We start from the raw sequence: 20,440 nt of genomic DNA, 5'->3' as shown, positions 1-20,440 counted from the left end.
TTTCCATTTCTCTGGGAGGTGAGTCAAAAAGGATCTTGCTGTGATTTGTGTCATAGAGTGTTTTACCTGTGTTTTCCTCTAAGAGTTTTATAGTGTCTGCGCTTACATTTAGATATTTAATCCATTTTGAGTTTATTTTTGTGTATGGTGATAGCAAGTGTTCTAATTTCATTCTTTTACATGTACCTGTACAGTTTTCCCAGCACCCCTTATTGAAGAGGCTGTCTTTTCTCCATGGTATATTCTTGCCTTCTTTATCAAAGATAAGGTGACGATATGTGTGTGGGTTTATCTCTGGGCTTTCTATCCTATTCCATTGATTTATATTTCTGTTTTTGTGCCAGTACCATACTGTATTGATTACTGTAGCTTTGTAGTATAGTCTGAAGTCAGGGAGCCTGATTCCTCCAGCTCCGTTTTTCCTTCTTAAGATTGCTTTGGTTATTCGGGGTCTTTTGTGTTTCCATACAAATTGTGCGATTTTTTTGTTCTAGTTCTGAGAAAAATGCTATTGGTAGTTTGATAGGGATTGCGTTGAATCTGTAGATTGCTTTGGGTAGTAGAGTCATTTTCACAATGTAGATTCTTGCAATCCAAGAACATGGTATATCTCTCCATCTGTTTGTATCATTTTTAATTTATTTCATCAGTGTCTTAATAGTTTTCTGCGTTCAGGTCTTTTGTCTCCTTAGGTAGGTTTATTCCTAGGTATTTTATTCTTTTTGTTGCAGTGGTGAATGGGATTGTTTCCTTAATTTCTCTTTCAGATTTTTCGTCATTAGTGTATAGGAATGCAAGAGATTTCTGTGCATTAATGCTGTATCCTGCAACTTTACCAAATTCATTGATTAGCTCTAGTAGTTTTCTGGTGGCATCTTTAGGATTCTGTATGTCCACTATCATGTCATCTGCAAATAGTGACAGTTTTACTTCTTTTCCGATTTGGATTCCTTTTATTTCTTTTTCTTCTCTGATTGCCATGGCTAAAACTTCCATAACTATGTTGAATAATAGTGGTGAGAGTGGGCAACCTTGTCTTGTTCCTAATCTTAGAGGAAATGGTTTCAGTTTTTCACCACTGAGAACGATGTTGGCTGTGGGTTTGTCATACATGGCCTTTATTATATTGAGGTAGGTTCCCTCTGTGCCTACTTTCTGGAGAGTTTTTGTCGTAAATCGGTGTTGAATTTTGTTGAAAGCTTTTTCTGCATCTATTGAGATGATCATATTGTTTTTATCCTTCAGTTTGTTAATATGGTATATCACATTGATTGATTTGCGTATATTGAAGAATCCTTGCATTCCTGAGATAAACCGCACTTGATCATGGTATATCATCCTTTTAATGTGTTGTTGGATTCTGTTTGCTAGTATTTTGTTGAGGATATTTGCATCTATGTTTATCAGTGATATTGGCCTGTAGTTTTCTTTTTTTGTGACATCTTTGTCTGGTTTTGTTATCAGGGTGATGCTGGCCTTATAGATTGAATTTGGGAGTGTTCCTCCCTGTACTATATTTTGGAAGAGTTCGAGAAGGATGGGTGTTAACTCTTCTCTAAATGTTGTATAGAATTTGCCTGTGAAACCATCTGGTCCTGGGCTTTTGTTTGTTGGAAGATTTTTAATCACAATTTTAATATCAGTGCTTGTGATTGGTCTGTTTATATTTTCTATTTCTCCTTGGTTCAGTCTTGGAAGGTTGTGCTTTTTAAGAATTTGTCCATTCCTTCCTTGCTGTCCATTTTATTGGCATATAATTGCTTATCGTAGTCTCTCATGATCCTTTGTATTTCGGCAGTGTCAGTTGTTACTTCTCTTTTGTTATTTCTAATTCTGTTGATTTGTGTCTTCTCCCCTTTTTTCTTTATGAGTCTGGCTAATGGTTTATCATTTTTGTTTATCTTCTCAAAGAGGAAGATTGTAGTTTTATTGATCTTTGCTATTGTTTCCTTCATTTCTTTTTCATTTATTTCTGATCTGATGTTTATGATTTTTTTCCTTCTGCTAACTTTGGGGGTTTTTTGTTCTTCTTTCTCTATTGGTTTAGGTGTAAGGTTAGGTTGTTTATTTGAGATTTTTCTTGTTTCTTGAGGTAGGATTGTATTGCTGTAAAGTTCCCTCTTAGAACTGGTTTTGCTGCATCCCACAGGGTTTGGTTGGTCCTGTTTTCTTTCTTTCTTTTTTTTTTTTGAGGAATTTTCTATTTTCTTTAATAAAAATGGTTTCAGGAGTTCAGACTCTAGATCCTATTGGTGGTTGTGTTTTCATTGTCATTTGTTTTTAGGTATTTTTTGATATCCTCTTTGATTTCTTCAGTGATCTCTTGGTTATTTAGTAAAATATGTTTCACTTCCATGTGTTTGTATTTTTTATAATTCTTTTCCTGTAATTGATATCTGGTCTCAGCATTGTGATTGGAAGAGATACTAGATACGATTTTAATTTTCTTAAATTTACCAAAGCTTGATTTATGACCCAAGATATGATCTATCCTGGAGAAAGTTCCATGAGCACTTGAAAAGAAAGTATATTCTGTTGTTTTTAGATGGAGCGTCCTATAAATATCAATTAAGTTCATCTTGTCTAATGTGTCATTTAAAGCTTTTGTTTCCTTATTTATTTTCGTTTCAGATGATCTGTCCATTGGTGAAAGTGGGGTGTCACCTACTATTATCGTGTCACTGTCGATTTCCTCTTTTATGGCTGTTAGCATTTGCCTTCTGAATTGAGGTTCTCCTATGTTGAGTACATAAATATTTACAATTGTTATATCTTCGTCTTGGGTTGATCCCTTGATCATTATGTAGTATCCTTCTTTGTCTCTTGTAATAGTCTTTATTTTAAAGTCTATTTTGTCTGATATGAGAATTTTGAAAGCTACTCCAGCTTTCTTTTGATTTCCATTTGCATGGAATATCTTTTTCCATCCCCTCACTTTCAGTCTGATGTGTCCCTAGATCTGAAGTGGGTCTCTTGTAGACAGCATATATACGGGTCTTGTTTTTGTATCTATTCAGCCAGTCTGTGTCTTTTGGTTGGAGCATTTAATCCATTTACATTTAGGGTAATTATCGATATGTATGTTCCTATTACCATTTTCTTAATTGTTTTGGGTTTGTTTTTGTAGATCTTATTCTTCCCTTCTGTTTCCTTCCTAGAGAAGTTCCTTTAGCATTTGTTGTAAAGCTGGGTTGGTGGTGCTGAATTCTCTTAACTTTTGCTTTTCTGTAAAAGTTTTAATTTCTTCATTGAATCTGAATGAGATCCTTTCTGGGTAGGGTAATTTTGGTTGTAGGTTTTTCCCTTTCATCATTTTAAATATGTCCCACCACTCCCTTCTGCCTTGCAGAGTTTTGCTGAAAGATCAGCTCTTAACCTTATGGGGATTCCCTTGTATGTTATTTGGTGCTTTTCCCTTGCTGCTTTTAATTTTTTTTCTTTTTTATTTAATTTTTGATAGTTTGATTAGTATGTGTCTTGATGTGTTTCTCGTTGGATTTATCCTGTATGGGACTCTCTGCGCTTCCTGGACTTGATTTCCTTTCCCATGTTAGGGAAGTTTTCAACTATAATCTCTTCAAATATTTTCTCAGACCCTTTCTTTTTCTCCTCTTCTTCTGGGACGCCTATAATTCAAATGTTGGTCTATTTAATGTTGTCCCAGAAGTCTCTGAGACTCCTCAACTCTTCTCATTCTTTTTATTCTGCTGCTGTGTAGTTATTTCCACTATTTTATCTTCCAGGTCACTTATCCGTTCTTCTGCCTCAGTTATTCTGCTACTGATTCCTTCTGGAGAATATTTGGTTTCATTTATTGTGTTGTTCATCATTGTTTGTTTGCTTTTTAGTTTCCTATGTCCTTGTTAAACGTTTCTTGTATTTTCTCCATTCTTTTTCCAAGATTTTGGCTCATCTCTACTGTCATTACTCTGAATTCTTTTTCAGGTAGACTGCCTATTTCCTCTTCATTTGTTTGGTCTGGTGGGTTTTTACCTTGCTCCTTTATCTGCATATTTCTGCTCCTTCATCTGTATATTTCTCTGTCTTCACATTTTGTTTAACTTACTGTGTTTGGGGTGTCCTTCTTGCAGCCTGTAGGTTCGTATTTCTCTTTGGTTTTGGTGTCTTCCCCCAGTGGGTGAGGTTGGTTCAGTGGCTTGTGTAGGCTTCCTGATGGAGGGGACTGGTGCCTGTGTTCTGGTGGATGAGGCTGGATCTTGTCTTTCTGGGGGGCAGGACCACATCTGGTGGTGTGTTTCGTGGTGTCTGTGACCTTATTATGATTTTAGGCAGCCTCTCTGCTTATGAGTGGGGTTGTGTTCCTGTCTTGCTAGTTGTTTGGCATGGGGCATCCATCACTGGAGCTTGCTGGCCATTGGGTGGAGCTGGGTGTTAGCGTTGAGACGGAGATCTGTGCGAGAGCTCTCGCCGACTGATATTACGTGGGGCCAGGAGGTCTCTGGTGGTCCAGTGTCCTGAACTTGGGTCTCCCGCCTCAGAAGCTCAGGCCTGACACCACGCCGGAGCACCAAGACCCTGTCAGCCACACTGCTCAGGAGAAAAGGGAGAAAAAGGGAAATTTAAAAAAAAAAGGAAAAATTAAAAGTAATTTTTTTAATTATTAAAATAAAATTAAAAAAGAGAGCCACCATGCCAATAAACAAATCCAGCAATGATAACAAGCACTAAAAAGTAAACTAAGATAAACATAAAAATGAGAAACAAATCAGTCATAGACAGCAAACCCAAGTCTGCAGTTGTTCTCAAAGTCCACCACCTCAATTTTGGGACTATTCATTGTCTATTCATGTATTCCACGGATTCAGGGTACATCAAGTTGATTGTGGGGATTTAATCTGCTGCTCCTGAGGCTGCTGGGAGAGATTTCCCTTTCTCTTATTTGTTTACACAGGTCCTGGGGTTCAGGTTTGGTTTTGGCCCCGCCTCTGCGTGTAGGTCACCCTCAGGAATCTGTTCCCACCCAGACAGGAGGGGGTTAAAGCAGCAGCTGATTAGGGTGCTCTTGCTCACTCAGGCTGGGGGGAGGGAGGGGTACGGTAGTCACAACTGGAATGCGGGGCAAGCCTGCAGTGGCAGAGGCCCGTATAATGTTGCAGCAACCTGAGGCACGCCATGTCTTCTCCTGGGGAAGTTGTCCCTGGATTGCGGGACCCTGGCAGTGGTGGGCTGCAAGGCTATGCAGGGTGGGGGGTGTGGATAGTGACCTGCGCTTGCACACAGGATTCTTGGTGGCTGCAGCAGCAGCATTAGTGTTTGAAGCCCATCCCTGGGGTCTGAACTGATAGCAGTGGCTCACGCCTGTCTCTGGAGCTCACTTAGGTGGTCTCTGCCTTCTGTGGGAACACAGGGAAGGAATCCCTTCTCCTCACACACCCCGAAAGAATGATCTCTTGCCTCTTCGGCAGGTCCTGACTTTTTTCTGGACTCCCTCCTGGCTAGCTGTGGTGCACTAACCCTCTCAGGCGGTCTTCATGCAATCCAACCTCTGTCCTCTCCCTGGGGTCTTACCTCAGAAGCCCGAGCCTCAGCTCCCAGCCCCGCCCGCCCCAGTGAGTGAGCTGACAAGCCTCTCAGGCTTGTGAGTACCGGTCGGCACCGATCCTCTGTGCGGGAATCTCTCCGCTTTGCTCTCCGCACCCCTGTTGCTGCATTCTCCTCTGTGGCTCTGAAGCTTCCCCCCCACCCCCCGTCTCCACCAGTGAAGGGGCTTCCTAGTGTGTGGAAACCTTTCCTCCTTCACAGCTCCCTCCCACTGGTGCAGGTCCTGTCCCTATTCTTGTCTCTGGTTTTTCATTTTTCTTTTGCCCTACCCAGGTACGTGGGGAGTTTCTTGCCTTTTGGGAAGTGTGGGGTCTACTGCCAGCGTTCAGTAGGTGTTCTGTAGCTGTTGTTCCACATATAGATGTATTTTTGATGTATTTGTGGGGAGGAAAGTGATCTGCACGTCTTACTCCTCTGCCATCTTGAAGGTCCTCCCCTGCCACCCGCCCCCGGCAGTTAATATTTTTAAAGGCTACTATTTTTAAACCAATTGGGTGGAAGGGGGAGTTGGGGAGAGTAGAAGCAGGAAAATCGGAAGCCGTTTCACTAGCCTAGTTGGGTAGTTGTAGTGAGATGTTGAGGACCGATAGTATGGCATTCAGGGAAAGGAGAATCAGGACAAATCCTAGATTTTTGGCGAGATCCAAAGAACCATTTACTGTGAGTGGAAGTCTGAGAGAGGAGTTGGTTTATAGGTGGAAATCACGAGTTATTCTTCATTTGCTCAGTTGGAAAAGCTAGTTTGTTAGAGTCCAGGAGAAGATGGCAAGTAGGCATTTGGCTAAATAAGTATGGATTTGGGGGTCAATATAGGAGGCAAGAAATTGAGTATCATATTACTTTGAAGAATTTCAGATATCAAATATTTGAACCAGTGTATGATGAAGTGAAAATTCAATTCCAGTTTTAGTTAATTTGCTTGTTTGTTGTTATGTGATGGAGTATTTATTAGAGAAAACATTATAGACCAGTGATCGATAAAGTTGTTACAGAAAGGTACAGAATTTCAACAAAAACATAAAAATTTAGGTGTGTGGGAAATGGGTGAATGTGTTCAAAAGGTACAAACTTCCAGTGATAAATAAGTCATGGGGATGTAATGTAGAGCCTGGTGTCTGTAGTTAACAGTACCGTATTTTATCAGTATATTTGCAAGTTGATAAGAGTAGATCTTAAAAATGCTCGTCATAAGAAAAAAAATTATAACTGTGAAATGATGGATATTAACTAAACTTATTGTGATCATCATTTCACTATATATGTATATCAAATCATTATGTTGCATACCTTGAACTAACCCAATATTACATTTCATCTCAATAAAGCTGGGGGGGAAAAGCCCCTAAAATTTATGCTATGTTTTAGCAAGTTATATTAATCTAATATTTAAAATGATCAACTATAAAATGAAAAAGTGGCTGATAGACCTAGTCACCTTCTTAGCATGACCTAACTTCAATTAAACATATAACCTGTATAAAACGTATTAGTTTTATAGCATAGAGCACTTCTGGGTCAAGATCATATTGAAATATATTTACAATTTAACAGCTAATTATGCTAATTACAATTGTGTATACCTTAGCCAACTTTGTTCAAAAATGAAAAGTATCTTACAAAAAGCAGTTTTTTGTGGGGTGTAGTTTGAGTGATGGGAGTCAAGATTGTTCAGTGTGTGTTAGAGGAAATGCATTATGAAGTACTGTTGCTCATTTATTTTAAATCCAATTCTAAGACAGAATACAGTGTAAATGTATAGAACAGTTGTGTTTTATTATTCAAGTTTTAAATATTAAATGAGAGCCAATCCTTAGTGAAATGACATAATCCAGAAATAGTGGCTTTTAAGATATTACTGTAAAATGAATGCTGTTTATACATGTCTCACATTAAGAAATAAGTAACAAATAACTAAATGAAATCAAAGCTTTATTATCACAGATAATTTCGTAGATTATATGAAAATATTTTGAAAGGAAGATGTTCAGATGATGATCAAACCTATAGCACACTATGATAATGCTGAGAGCACTTCGTTGGACTTCTAGGAACATGTTTCCTTTCACACCCCTCCTCTCGATAAGTTTTAAATGACTAACAGTATAGAAAACGTTACGGCTTTTCACACATATTCTTGGCTTTGTTAACTTTTGCTCTGACTGAACGTTTAAAACATCTTGTAGAATACTTGTTATTTCGAATTTTGGAATTTTCGTAAACAAGTGTCCAGAAATCAACACAGAGTCAAGGTAAGAAGAGTAGGGTTGAAAGGTCAGTTTTGAGTGAGTCATTTTTCCCCTCCATGTGAAAGAAACTTTCTCATTGGCTAGTGTTCAATAAAAGCCTGACTATAAGTAAAAATTGACCTCCACAGTAGTGGCCTTGGGAAACTGCATGTTAAGCACAACATTTCTGATATTTTATAGTAGTGAGTAAATTATTAAAAAAATATTATGCCTCTTAATATAACTCCTAGTTAATCTGTGTATGAGAAAGGGTTGTGAATTTGGGAATCATGAGTGACTGGAAATAGTTGTTAAAGCAAAACCAAATGAGTAAAAATGGATTCAATGGGGATCTTCAAAAATGGAGCTATCGGAAAAATCCAGAGGAAGTCTGAAGGGGATTGGAGTCTGAAGAGGCCAGTTGGGAAACATGCCCCTGAAGGCGGGGAGGATGGATGAGGAAAATGTCTGGATCAACCATGGTCTCCTTAGGGAGGAGAAAACATCTCAGAAAGGCCTCTGGCTGTAAAACCACTGTCACTGCCCCAACGGTGGCACCTCCACTGTGGCCAAGGCTCCACCTTTCCTGTCCCACGTAGGGCTCCCCAGCTGAACAGCTGTGCCTGGGAGTTTGTTGACACCCAGTTCAGCCTCCGGGAGACCAAGCATGTTCCTTGATTTATAACATTTTTTTTGGTGAGCTGTTAATGACCAACTGGTTAATTTCCCTGGATAATCAAGAGTTAACTCTACTTACTAAAGCAAAACTATAACACATTAAATATATGTTTCTAACATGGTTGAAGCACAAATTTCTACATTTAAGAGCCTCGCCTCCTTCATCTTTCAGCCATGATGGCACAAAACATAAAAACAGTTTAAACATTTCTTAAATTCAGGTGTTGACAAAGCACCTTTAATCCTGTGGAAAAATAGGCAATGGACATAAAGGGAAAAATGGCAAAAAGTGACAATAAGGTACTCTGAGATATAGGAAAGGATGCTTAACTTCATCCATAATAAGAAAATTAATTTGTATTCCCACAATCAGATCTGCAAAAATCCTAAATTTTAATAACATACTGTTCTCTTAGGTGATGTGCAACAGTCACTCTCACATGTAGTAGTAGAATATTAAACTGATATAATTCCTATGGAGGCACATTGGCAGTATCTGTAAAAAATTATGAACTCATGTTTCTTTAGGCCCAGTAATTCCACTCTAAAAATGTATATTACAGATATATTTTCACATATGTGAATTGGCATATATTCATGTATACACATTGTTAGCACTGTTTTTTAAACCATTTTTAAAAATTGAAGTGTAGTTAATTTACAGTGTTGCATTAGTTTCAGGTGTACAGCAAAGCGATTCAGTTATACATTTATATATATATTATTTTTCATATTCTTTTCTATTATAGGTTATTACAAGATATTGCATGTAGTTCCCTGTGCTATATAGTAGGTCCTTGTTGTTTATGTTTTATATATAGTAGCTTGTATCTGCTAATCCCAAGTTCCTAATTTATCCCTCCTCCACCCACTTTCCCCTTTGGTAACATAAATTTGTTTTCTATGTCTGTGAGTCTTTCTCTTTTGTAAAGAAGTTCATTTATATCGTTTTTTTTAGATTCCACAGATAAGTGATATCATGTGTAGTGCTGTTTTTAATAGCAAAAATTTATAAGAATTCAGTGCCTGCCAATAGCTGATTCATAAAGTGGGATATCATGCAAACTGTATCCTCCCTGAGTTTTGGTACAGGAAGACTTTTAAAGTATATAAAGTGAAGAAAAGCAAAGTAAACAACAGAGCTTATATTATGATTCTTTTTATATACCAAAAGTTAGGAAAGTATTAAAGACCTATATACTTACCTTATTTGTTGTGTAGGTGTAAGAAACTCTGGAGGAATACCCAAGAAAGTAGACAGGGTTTGACCCTTCAGGGTGAAGGAGTGAGAACTCTACAGGGAGAGTGAGGCCAGATGGAAGGGAATCTATCATTGTAAATCTTTATATTCTTTCTGGTTCTGAACCATAAAAAATATTTTCTTAAAAAAAAAAAAAAAGGTAAACCGGCCTGATTTTCTCCGGTATGTAAGCCTGAAAAAACTTACCTAAAATTGATGTACAGAAATAAAATGAAGAATGCCAAAATCTGATTTGTGTTATTTGTACATAATTACATTGATTTTTAGTATCCCTCTGAAACCCCAGATCTAGTACCTAATGCAGATTATCTCAGTATGCATTGAATGTTTCATCAAAATGAATTACAATCTGTTACCCCAATCCTAAACAGCTTACATTTTAAAAAAGACTTTTACTGTATTGTGTAAAATTTGATGGCTAGCTTTCTTCCACTTAATCTTTCAGGGCTTTGCCGTCACAGTGCACCATGCTTTACTACTATCATTCTCCTCACCTGCTTATTATATATATATATATATATTTTTCCCCCATACCTTTTATTCAACTTTTGCCCCCTGCTGGCAATTATGCATATCAAAACCCATTGGTATTTTAAAAATAAATCCAGTCATGTACTTGCTCTTAAAACCTTTGAGGGCCTTTCCATTATATTTAGAATAACATGTCCTAGTTTACAAGGCCCCAAAGGAATGTTGAATGAAGGACACAGGGTGGTCCCAGGTCAGGGTCCCTCTGGCCTGCAGGCTCAGCTTCGGAAGCTGTTCACTTAGGACTTGCTCCTTTGGCCTCCACTGGAATAAAATGTAATTAAATATTTAGGAGGCAATCAAAAATTGTTAAATCATTGACTTTTATGGAGTAGCACTTTATATTCTATGATTTTGTTCAGTTCAATGATTTAAGTATGTGCACTCACACACATACAGTACATGCATAGACAGTGATTCTGTGTAACCTTTGTCCCATGGTGCCCTTGTGTTCGTTCAGAGACCTGTAAGGCAGAATATCGTGTATAACACTGAATAATGATAATTTATATAAGATAGGAACATAAGGAATATTAAAATTCTGACACTATTATTTTCCTTGACCAAGGAAGTAAAAGGCTGTTTAATGCCTAGGCTATTCATGTGTACTTTTGAACTTTTTCTGCTTTTGTTGGAAGCAGTTTATGATTAAAAGTTGGAACACCACAATGCCTGTCGTGGACCTTTGACTTGTAAGAAAGATAGAAATCTAAAAGTTCAGAAAGTGCCTGAAAGGCTGGCCACAGTCCATTGCTGGAAGGACCAATTAGGAAGCCCTGTTTACACTTAAAAAAAAGTTAATTGCTTATTTCTTTACCACTCTGTTTCAACGTTATTACAAGCCATTAGTGAGTATTGATCAGGTCTGTCAAAATCATCAAAGCATGTAGTAAGAAACCTTTTCCTTTGGAATTGTTAAGAAGTTGAAGAAATTTCTAACCTTTATTTCTACATTTCATTTTCTTTAATAATGCTGACTTTGTGTGTGATTCAATATTTTATTGTTGAATTAACTTTAAGACATTGAATAAAAGAATTGATTTGGAAAATAATAAAAAGTTTAAAGTCCTGGGTCCCAGGAAGTCACTACTTTGCAGGTGACTGGTAGAAGTATGCATTCAAAAAAGGAAACACCCATCCCTAGATCTATTTTTTGTTTGAGAACTTAAAAATATGTACTCTGTCCTCCCCCATCTTGTACATGGATGTGTGGAATTTAATTATATTTTGACAAAGTGAGGAGAACTGTCTCTATAATATATTGATGTCAGTGAGTTTCAAAACTATTTCCCTTGCAGTTTTAAAAGAAAGACCATGAGAGGAAATGACTAAATCCTCTGAGTATGCCTTCATTGACAGCTGATAATTAGCAGGCAGCTTAGCAATAATAATTAGTTCCCTCTTGAGAAAATTTCCGGATGAACCCTGAGTTGGTGCATCCCAGTTTAGTCCTGTTTCTTTGTCCACTGCCTCCCCCAAGTAATTCGTGTTGTTTTTAGAGTAGGAAGAACTCAAGATGAGCTTCCTCCGGTTTATGCAGTCAGCACTGTCCATTATTTGCACTGTGTTTTCTGGAGATTACCTGAGATTAGAGTTTCTTTGTTCCCCTCTTCCTGTATGTTTTCTGATTCTTTCATCGAAGCAGCTTGCAGCAGTGCAGAGGGATAAATAGGTCAGCCATTGCTTGGTAAATACACCAAGTCCACGGACTATAATTTGGTGCTAAGACCACTATTATGACTTAAAATGCTGGCTCTAAAACTAAAATGAGGAAATATTCTTAAAGAAGGAGGGAAGCTTCCTGCTTGAGGTTTTTGTTTTGTTTTGTTTTGTTTGCCTAAGTATATACCAAAAAATGTTTCAAATCATTTTGAAACTCTATCACAAGTTATCTACAAACATTTCAGTTTTCTTAAAGTAAGATGTATAAAACTGAAAATGTCACCAATTAATAAAGCAACATGAACACGTCCGTAGTCATTTGAGACAGCTTTTTAAATACATACGATAGGTAATTAAAATTGATATTAACCTAAATTTTCCTTTTGATGTTCTTGCTGTTGAATTGTTTTGAATTATATCAATCACAGCTATTGAATATTGGGAAGACCTTCCGTTTTACTTTATTATTAATATCAAGCTCTGCAAAAATGTATTCAAGTTCAGAAACATCATAATCCCTTAATAGACTAGACTTAGTTGCTTCTATTGGGAGTTTTCTATATAAGGTTATGGAGTCACTGTTTATAAGGAGCAAGCTTTTAACAAGTCAAACAATCTTGATGCTCTTCATCTCTGGGGACCAGAATTGGGGATGACTAAGCTCTGTGAGTATACAGTGGTGATAAACACCCCATCTCACATGGATCATTAATAGCTAAGCTCTCCAGTCAACCTCTTATTCAAATTTTGGCACCAACAATGACCAAATAACCTTAGCTGTGCACTGAATCTCTTAAAAGCTCTCTTTTTGCAATTAGAAAACGGAGGTAGTTGTAGGTCTTACCTCGTGGAAGTGCCCATGATTAAATGAGATGTTTAGCCAAATATCTGGGCAACCCTGATCTAGTCAAGTTGAGACCTAAAACTGATCATCACATCAGGCAGTACTCTTAAGCAATTGATATAGTTTTTCTCCTGTATTATAGTGACTTTTAATTTGAATTTTAAGAAGCCTGGGGTCAATTTTGATACTCACTTTAACAGTGTATAGGATATTAGAGAATCAACTTTCACTTAATAGCATTTATTCCAGCGTTCCCATCTTATTTTCTTCGTTTTTTATTTCCCTTCATTTTAGCACCCCTAGCAGTATATTTGTTTGTTCAACTGAATATATTTGTATGAGTCATCTCAGATCCTTTTTGGAAAGATGCAAGTTAAATAATCAAATAAATAAAAGTAGAAAATTAGAGTTAGTATTAAAGCATAAATACGCACAACCTTTAAAAAATGTTCCTCTGTGTCCATTATTCCAGGTATATGTCTAAAACACAAATATTTACGCATAATGGGTGCTTTTAACCTTTCCTGACTTAAAGTCGAGGATGTTGGAGAGTCACAGACAGTGGTTAGTACCTTGATTCTGAAATTTCCACAGAAGAGCCTGAACTTCTTAGGAATCAGTCGTTGGCATTATTCTGTTGGGCGGTGATGGTCAAAGTGGAGAGTTGCAGAAACATTCAATGCACAGCTCTCATATTGGGAACATGTTTAAAGAAAACTGCAGTCTGTTTATTGGATCTTATATTTAAAAAAAATAAGTTAGGAATTATCCCAGGAAGTGTCTTCGTAAGTGAAATGAAATTTCTTAACTTACTACCTAAGACATGTACATGATATTCAATTTTATGTATCCAAACATACCTCAGCAGCAACTTCCTCTGAGGTGATATGAATGAATCAAAATAAATTAGCTCCAAAATTCCTGATAACCTAAAAGTATTCCCTGACCCTGTAATCATTTAAATATATGAAAAGTAATAAATGAATATTTTAACTACTTCCTTTCAGGCAAGCTTAAATAAGGGTCGTGGGATATGTAGACTTGTTCATTGATCACTCCCTCCATTTGTTAAGATTCCAAAAAATATAGATGCAGCACTGTACTTTGAAAGGCTGTAAAATATCTGTGGTTGGGTTTATTTTTTTTAGCAATGTTTTATCACCTCCATTTCAAAAATGCAATTTAGTCAAAGAATTAATCATTTTGAGTGTACAAGGGTGATTAACATGTGAGGAAACCAATCTAAAGAGGTTAAGTGGTTGTTCATAGTTACTCAGGTAATTAATGGCGAAGCCAAGACCAGAACCTGGCTCTTCAGATTCTCAGCCTACAGGACTTTCATTATGGCATATACATCTGTTGTACTTTAATTCTCATTTTTGTTTTTTTTTGTAATTTGAGTGATTTTTCATTGTAATAGTATATAGCTGTAGGCTGGTCATTTATTCTCTGGGCACCTGAGTTTCTTCATAAGTAAAATAAAGGACAGTGGTAATTCAGACGGTTACACTGTGGTTGTTTACTGTGGTGGAAAAAAAATTGATACATGTAAAGGCTGTAAGAAATGAACAGTTTAAAAATTTGCATTTGTTGAAATTTTTCCCTTTGCATTTTCCAGTCTACATCTCCACAGGAACATGAGTTCATCTTTGTGGTCTCATGGGATCGACTTCATCATAGTGATGGGAAGATGGGTCAGAATAAAATTTGATTAGAAGAAAATAAGACTGATGGGCCAGTAGTTAGTCTCTATTACTGACAAAGAAACAGGAACGATGACCTTTACACTATAAAAATTATAGTAAACATAGTATGCATTGCAGAAGTTGGCAAGTCATAAAAACAAGTAGAAGTTTTGATGTCTGTATCTCTATTTATATACAGAGGTAATGAAGTCCTAATGACTCATTGGGAAAAAGCAAGGTCATTCCATCCCTAGATGGAATTCATTTATGGAGTGCCTCCTTTACTGGTTGAGCTGCCTCTCTTTCCAATTCATACTTTTAAAAATTGGCACTGACTACTCCACTGTGGCAGCACTTTAGGGTAGCGCCCTCATGTTTCATTCCTTTCCTGGCTTTCTCTCATTTTCCAGCCAACTTATTCTTCTAAGCTTTGTACAGTACTGTGTTTGGTAAGTCTGTAGTTTAGAGACCTGCTAATTCTAGCTAGTGTATAACCATTCTTTGAACAGTTGAATCTTTTCAGATAATGATTTCACCATGCATAAAGCTTGAGGAATTATAGCAACATACTAGAATAACTGGGGAGCCTTTTCTGGAAAATACTCCACTTAGCAGCCCTGTTGTAAAACCATAAGTGAATACATGTGAAGACAAAGTGCAATGGCAGTGGAGAGCTCTGATTTATATTTTTGTTATAGTATTGAATCCCTAAAATACACATCTGTTTGTGAATGCCTATTTAGGAAGGAAAACAGTGTCATTCTACCTTGACAAAATTACTGAGTGGGAAAAATTTGTCTTCCAGGATTCAAGAACGCCTAATCTCTCAAATTCCTATTTTCATCTTCCCTAAATAAAGCACCTTATTATTATTTCCATCTGTCCCTCAAAACTTTAAGTTCTTTGTTTAGGTGAATGGTCAAATGATTCAGTATCACAAGTTTTACCTTTATAAATGATAATTTGATGTTAGCAAAATTGGTTGTTTTAACTGAAGGTTTAAAGTTAGCCCCATTCCACAAAACTTTGGACATCAACAGTTTCAGAGTAGACAAATAGAAGTTAATACATTCATAATAGAGGGGAAAAGATACTTCATTTCTCTTTTCTCAGAAATAGGCAGTGTAAGAGTGGACAAAGTGCTATCGATTTTCATATTTCATACTGCTGTCTGGGTTTGAGTGTTCTGGTTACCAGTATTTCACCTTCTTTGTCAGATGCATTAGGAGCTGACCTTTGGGAAATGAAGTTATCTTCTAACTTGTCAATATTTCCAAGGAGCCTCTTTAAGAAATCTTCAACATGCAGGGTTTCGTATTAATTCTCTCTCATCCTCAAAGGCTCTCACATTATCATTTACCAACCTTAAGTAGTGAACTGCCATATGCAATTAAATAGCTTCAACAAACAAACAAATACACACATATGAGAGGTTTGCCAGATTCTGGCTTTCTAAAATTAAATGTATGTTAACTAAAACAAATAATTTGTAATTTCTGAAGTAGGGGTGAATGCATAAACACCAGCCCAAATCACAGTGGTAGAAAGTAGATCCCCATCAGTTTTAACAGTCATTCCCACTGTACTGAATACATTAACAACACTGATAGTTTCCATTCTTGGACAATTTGATTTTGGACATGACTTTCAAAACCAGTTTCAAGTGGAAACATTTTTTCTGAGTTGTTGTTCATCTGGAATTAACTGGACTTGCTTTGGGAATATTTATTGTAGAATTGGGATTTTTGTTATACATAGAAAAGTAAATATAAAAGTCATAATGGAATGACTTTTCCGTGTAGCACTTTACATTAAAGTTTGTGAAAAATAATTCTTTCTGTATTTAAAAACGTAGGATATTTACCTTACCTATTAAGTTGAATCAAAGCTTTTCAATCAATAAACTTATAAAAGATGTTAATTTGTGCATATCACAACTTATTTCCATTGTACTTTTTTTTACACACTGAACAAATATTTAAAAATTTTTTTCCAGTGTTATTGAATTATAGTTGATGTATAATGTTGTATTAGTGTAAGGTTACAACATATTGATTTGATATATGTACATATCAAGAAATGCTTACCACAATAAGTTTAGTTAATATCCATCACCTGACATAGAATATTTTTCTGTTGATTCAAACTTTTAAGATCTACTATCTTAGCAATTTTCAAATACACAATTAAGTATTGTTGATGCACTATATATTTTTAATCTTTTTGAGTAATAAATTTTAAAGACTTTGTATTTATGATAAAATGAATGTTAATTGCACAGTATTAATAGGTATGAAAATAGAGCCATGAGAAGAGTGTTATAAAGGTATTTATATTTTCTCTTGTGTTTAGTGTACATTTTGTTTTGTATTTCAGAGCTCTTGGATCTAAACAGAACGTCAGTCTTCCATAGCCCTTTTGGATTTCTTGATCTCCAGACAATGCTGCTGGATGAATATCAAGAGAGACTCTTCGTGGGAGGCAAGGATCTTGTGTATTCCCTCAGCTTAGAACACATCGGCAGTGACTATAGAGAGGTATGGAAACAGCAAACTATATTTCAGGAGAGAAAGAAAAGGAGTCAGGGAGATAGCTTCTTGCGTGGGTTTTACTTGGACTAGATTTTTCACTGTCTTGGCCATTTCACATTCTGAGTGATAATATTATTGAAATAAAATATTCATTAAAATCATTTTGAGAAAAAGTTACAAATGATGGAGAATGAACTTTTCTAGCACACTACAGATCTCTGTGTCCCCAGAAGACTTCTGATTGGTGCACTCGACGTTTCTCTTGCCTGATGGCCCTTGTCACCACACCCACTGTCCTGACACCTGGGTTTGGAATATGCTGATGTAAAGTACCTTTAGGCCTTATTACTCCAGAAATCCCATCCTGAAGAAATACGGATGTGTGAACTCAGTATAGCTAACTCATGTATTTCTGTTGGTAAGGTCACTAATTCAGGTGGATGCTTTTTAAACCTGAAGGATTAAACTATTAAAATAGGAGAGCACCCAACTTTTCTGAGAAAGATTAACTGTAAGAAGAAAAATGGTTCTTATAATCTATGCTTATAGAGTTGAATTGAGGTAATATGTTTCCAGAAATATTGATATATCAACCTTATATAAAACATGCAGAAATATTTATAGACCATAGGATATTTTTGGCATAAATGTATTACATAATACATTTTCTTTATAATTTACTTATTTATTTTTATGTTTGTCGAAATGTATGATGTCCATATTTTTTAAAGGCATTTTTAAAAAAATGTATCATAAAAAGCAGCATACCTTCATCCCTGACAGTTCCTCATCTCTAGAGGAAATCATGTAAAACTCTCATTTCTTCTGGTTCTTACCTCCATATGTCTAAATAACATTTGTGTACTGTTCTTCCTTGGTATTGTTAATTTTAGATAATATCTGTTGACTTTCTGTAAAGGAAGATGAGGATTTTAGCTTTCTTTTCTTGCAGTACCGTAGCTAAAATATCTGCACTATTTCACCAGCAGCCCCTACTCGTCTGCCTGGTCATCTTCCCAATAGAGCTGTACCACAACTTTTAGCTAAGTAATAACTATTTATATTATTATAATTGGGAAAATGGATCACACTTCTTCCCGCCACCCCAGATGAAATATTTCCTCTTTGTTTCATTTGCTTAGATTACTTTTACTCATTTTTCACCAAACTTTCTACCAGAGTTCTTATACTCCTCTTAATATTGTAAACCGTATGGCTTTCCAAATCAGTTTTTGGTTTTTAAATGAGATGCGTCCTTCCTGATTCTCTTGTCAGCCCAGAGTTGAATGCTGGAGCATCCCCTCAACCTCCCACTTGTGTGATATTCTTTCGTAGTTTAGTCTGACATTTTACTGAAACACACCTTCAATTAGCTTGCTGAAGAAAGATCCAAAGTAAACTTTTGAGGTATTTTTAATGTTTAAAAATAATATTTTTCGGACTCCACACAGAATTGGTAGATGCATGTAAAATTCTAGAATGAAAATCATTTGCTCTAGAATTTTGAGGATAGTGTTCCATTGTTTTCAGACTTCAAGTATAGCTGCAGAGAAGTGCGATACCATTCTAATTTCAAAATTTTATTTATAAGCTGTTTCCTGCCACCCTGTTCCCCTAATCCTGTCCTCATGCCCTTCTATGTTTTAACATTTTCTCAAATTTTCTTTAAGGTTTGATCTGTTTTTCATTCACTGTGTTGAGACACAGTGGGCCTTCTGCAGGGGAAAGCCTTGGCCTTCAGCTCTGGAAAATGTTATTATTTCTTTGATGTTTTCCCTCCTTTTCCATTTTCCTCCTGACTCTCTTTCTGGGACTTCTATAAGGCAGAGTTTTGTTCTCAATTGTCTGGCCTGCTGTTTATTATACAGACGTTGAATGATTTCTCCTGATTTCACCCACACCCACCCCTTTTCCCATTTTCAGAAGAGCCCTAGACTTCTAATTCCTGAGAATTTTTCAAGTTCTTTTTCATGAATCAGCTTGTTTATTGGCTCCCTTCACCTTGCAGGCATTTAGATTTCAGCTTTTCTCATGTGGAAAGCCAGTCAACACCTGTCCATATGTTGTAGAACTTCCAAAATGTTGCTCATATTTCTTTGGCATCTCCACTCAAGTTCTATTTGTCCTTTTTGCATTATGTCCTTTGGCTACTATTTTAGTTGCAGGATGAAGTGGAGACACATAATGTGTTAAACTCTTCCCTTTTTTTTTTTTCTATCACCCTTAATTTTATTTTCTCTGCAGTTCTCAAAAGAGATGATTGCTCTCTCTCTCAATGTCTATCTAAAATATATATTATAAAATTGTATATTTATATATATAAAACATAAATATGCAATATTTGTATTATACACACACATCATTTTTGGGGATTTTTTTAATTGAAGTACTGTTGATTTCCAATGTTTCAGATGTACAGCAAAGTGATTCAGTTATGTATATATGTGTATACATATATTCTTTTTCAGATTCTTTTCCATTATAGGTTATTACAAGATACTGAATATAGTTCCCTCTGCTATACAGTAGGACTTTGTTGTTTGTCAACTTAATATATAGTAGTTTATATCTGCTAATCCCAAACTCCTAATTTATCTCTCCCCCCACTGCCTGTCCCCTCTGGTAACCATAAGTTTGTTTTCTATGTCTGTGAGTCTATTTCTGTTTTGTAAATAAGTTTATTTGTGTCATATTTTAGTTTCCACATATAAGCGATATCATATGCTATTTGTCTTTCTCTGTCTGACTTCACTTAGTATAATAATCTCTAGGTCCATCCATGTTGCTACAAATGACATTATTTCATGAGTAATATTCCATTGTATATATATACTACATCTTCTTTATCCATTCATCTGTTGATAGACATTTAGGTTGTTTCCATGTCTTGGCTATTGTAAATAGTGCTGATGTGAACATTGGGGGGCATATATCTTTTCGAATTGGAGTTTTCGTCTTTTCCAGGTATACACACATAAATCTTTAAGACCATCAAGGACCTCCTTCTTCCAGACAAATTCAATGGATTTTCCTCTCCCTTTTTTGGATGCTCATTTTCCTCCTAACTGTGGTGTTCACCACGTGGCCCCCTTCTTTTCTCTCGGGTAGATCATCTGCACACTCCAGTTCTTTGAAGGAATAGCTAAGCTAGGGGTGGTTAGAATGGGGGCCATGGAATAATCTCTGTTATGGGATGATTTCCTCCCCCCCAACCCCTAATTCATATGTTGAAGCCCTAACTCCCAGTCCTGAGAATGTGACTTTAAAGATGTGATTAAGTTAAAATGAGGCAATTAGGGTGGGCCTAATCCAGTCTGACTGGTGTTCTTATAAAAAGAGGAAATTTGGATACATGAAAGAGACATCAGGGATATGTGCCCATAGAGGGAAGGCCATGTGCGGACACAGTGAGAAGGCAGCCATCTGCAGGCCAAGGAGAGGCCTCAGAAGAAACCAGAGGTGCC

The 20,440-nt window shown here is 36.4% G+C and overlaps 1 protein-coding gene across 1 annotated transcript in view; it reads left to right on the top strand.

Moving 5' to 3' along the window:
• SEMA3E (semaphorin 3E) overlaps positions 1 to 20,440 on the top strand; it is a 256,083-nt gene that overhangs the window by 130,377 nt on the left and 105,266 nt on the right. The window contains exon 2 of the mRNA XM_060019862.1: positions 16,822 to 16,982. Coding sequence (XP_059875845.1) covers positions 16,887 to 16,982 — 96 coding nt within the window. The 5' untranslated portion in view covers positions 16,822 to 16,886. The remainder of the gene's footprint in view (positions 1 to 16,821; positions 16,983 to 20,440) is intronic.

The sequence above is a fragment of the Delphinus delphis genome, chromosome 9, assembly GCF_949987515.2.
Source record: "Delphinus delphis chromosome 9, mDelDel1.2, whole genome shotgun sequence".
In the NCBI taxonomy this organism is placed as follows: Eukaryota; Metazoa; Chordata; class Mammalia; order Artiodactyla; family Delphinidae; genus Delphinus; species Delphinus delphis.
This window is presented reverse-complemented; position numbering and strand designations above follow the sequence as displayed.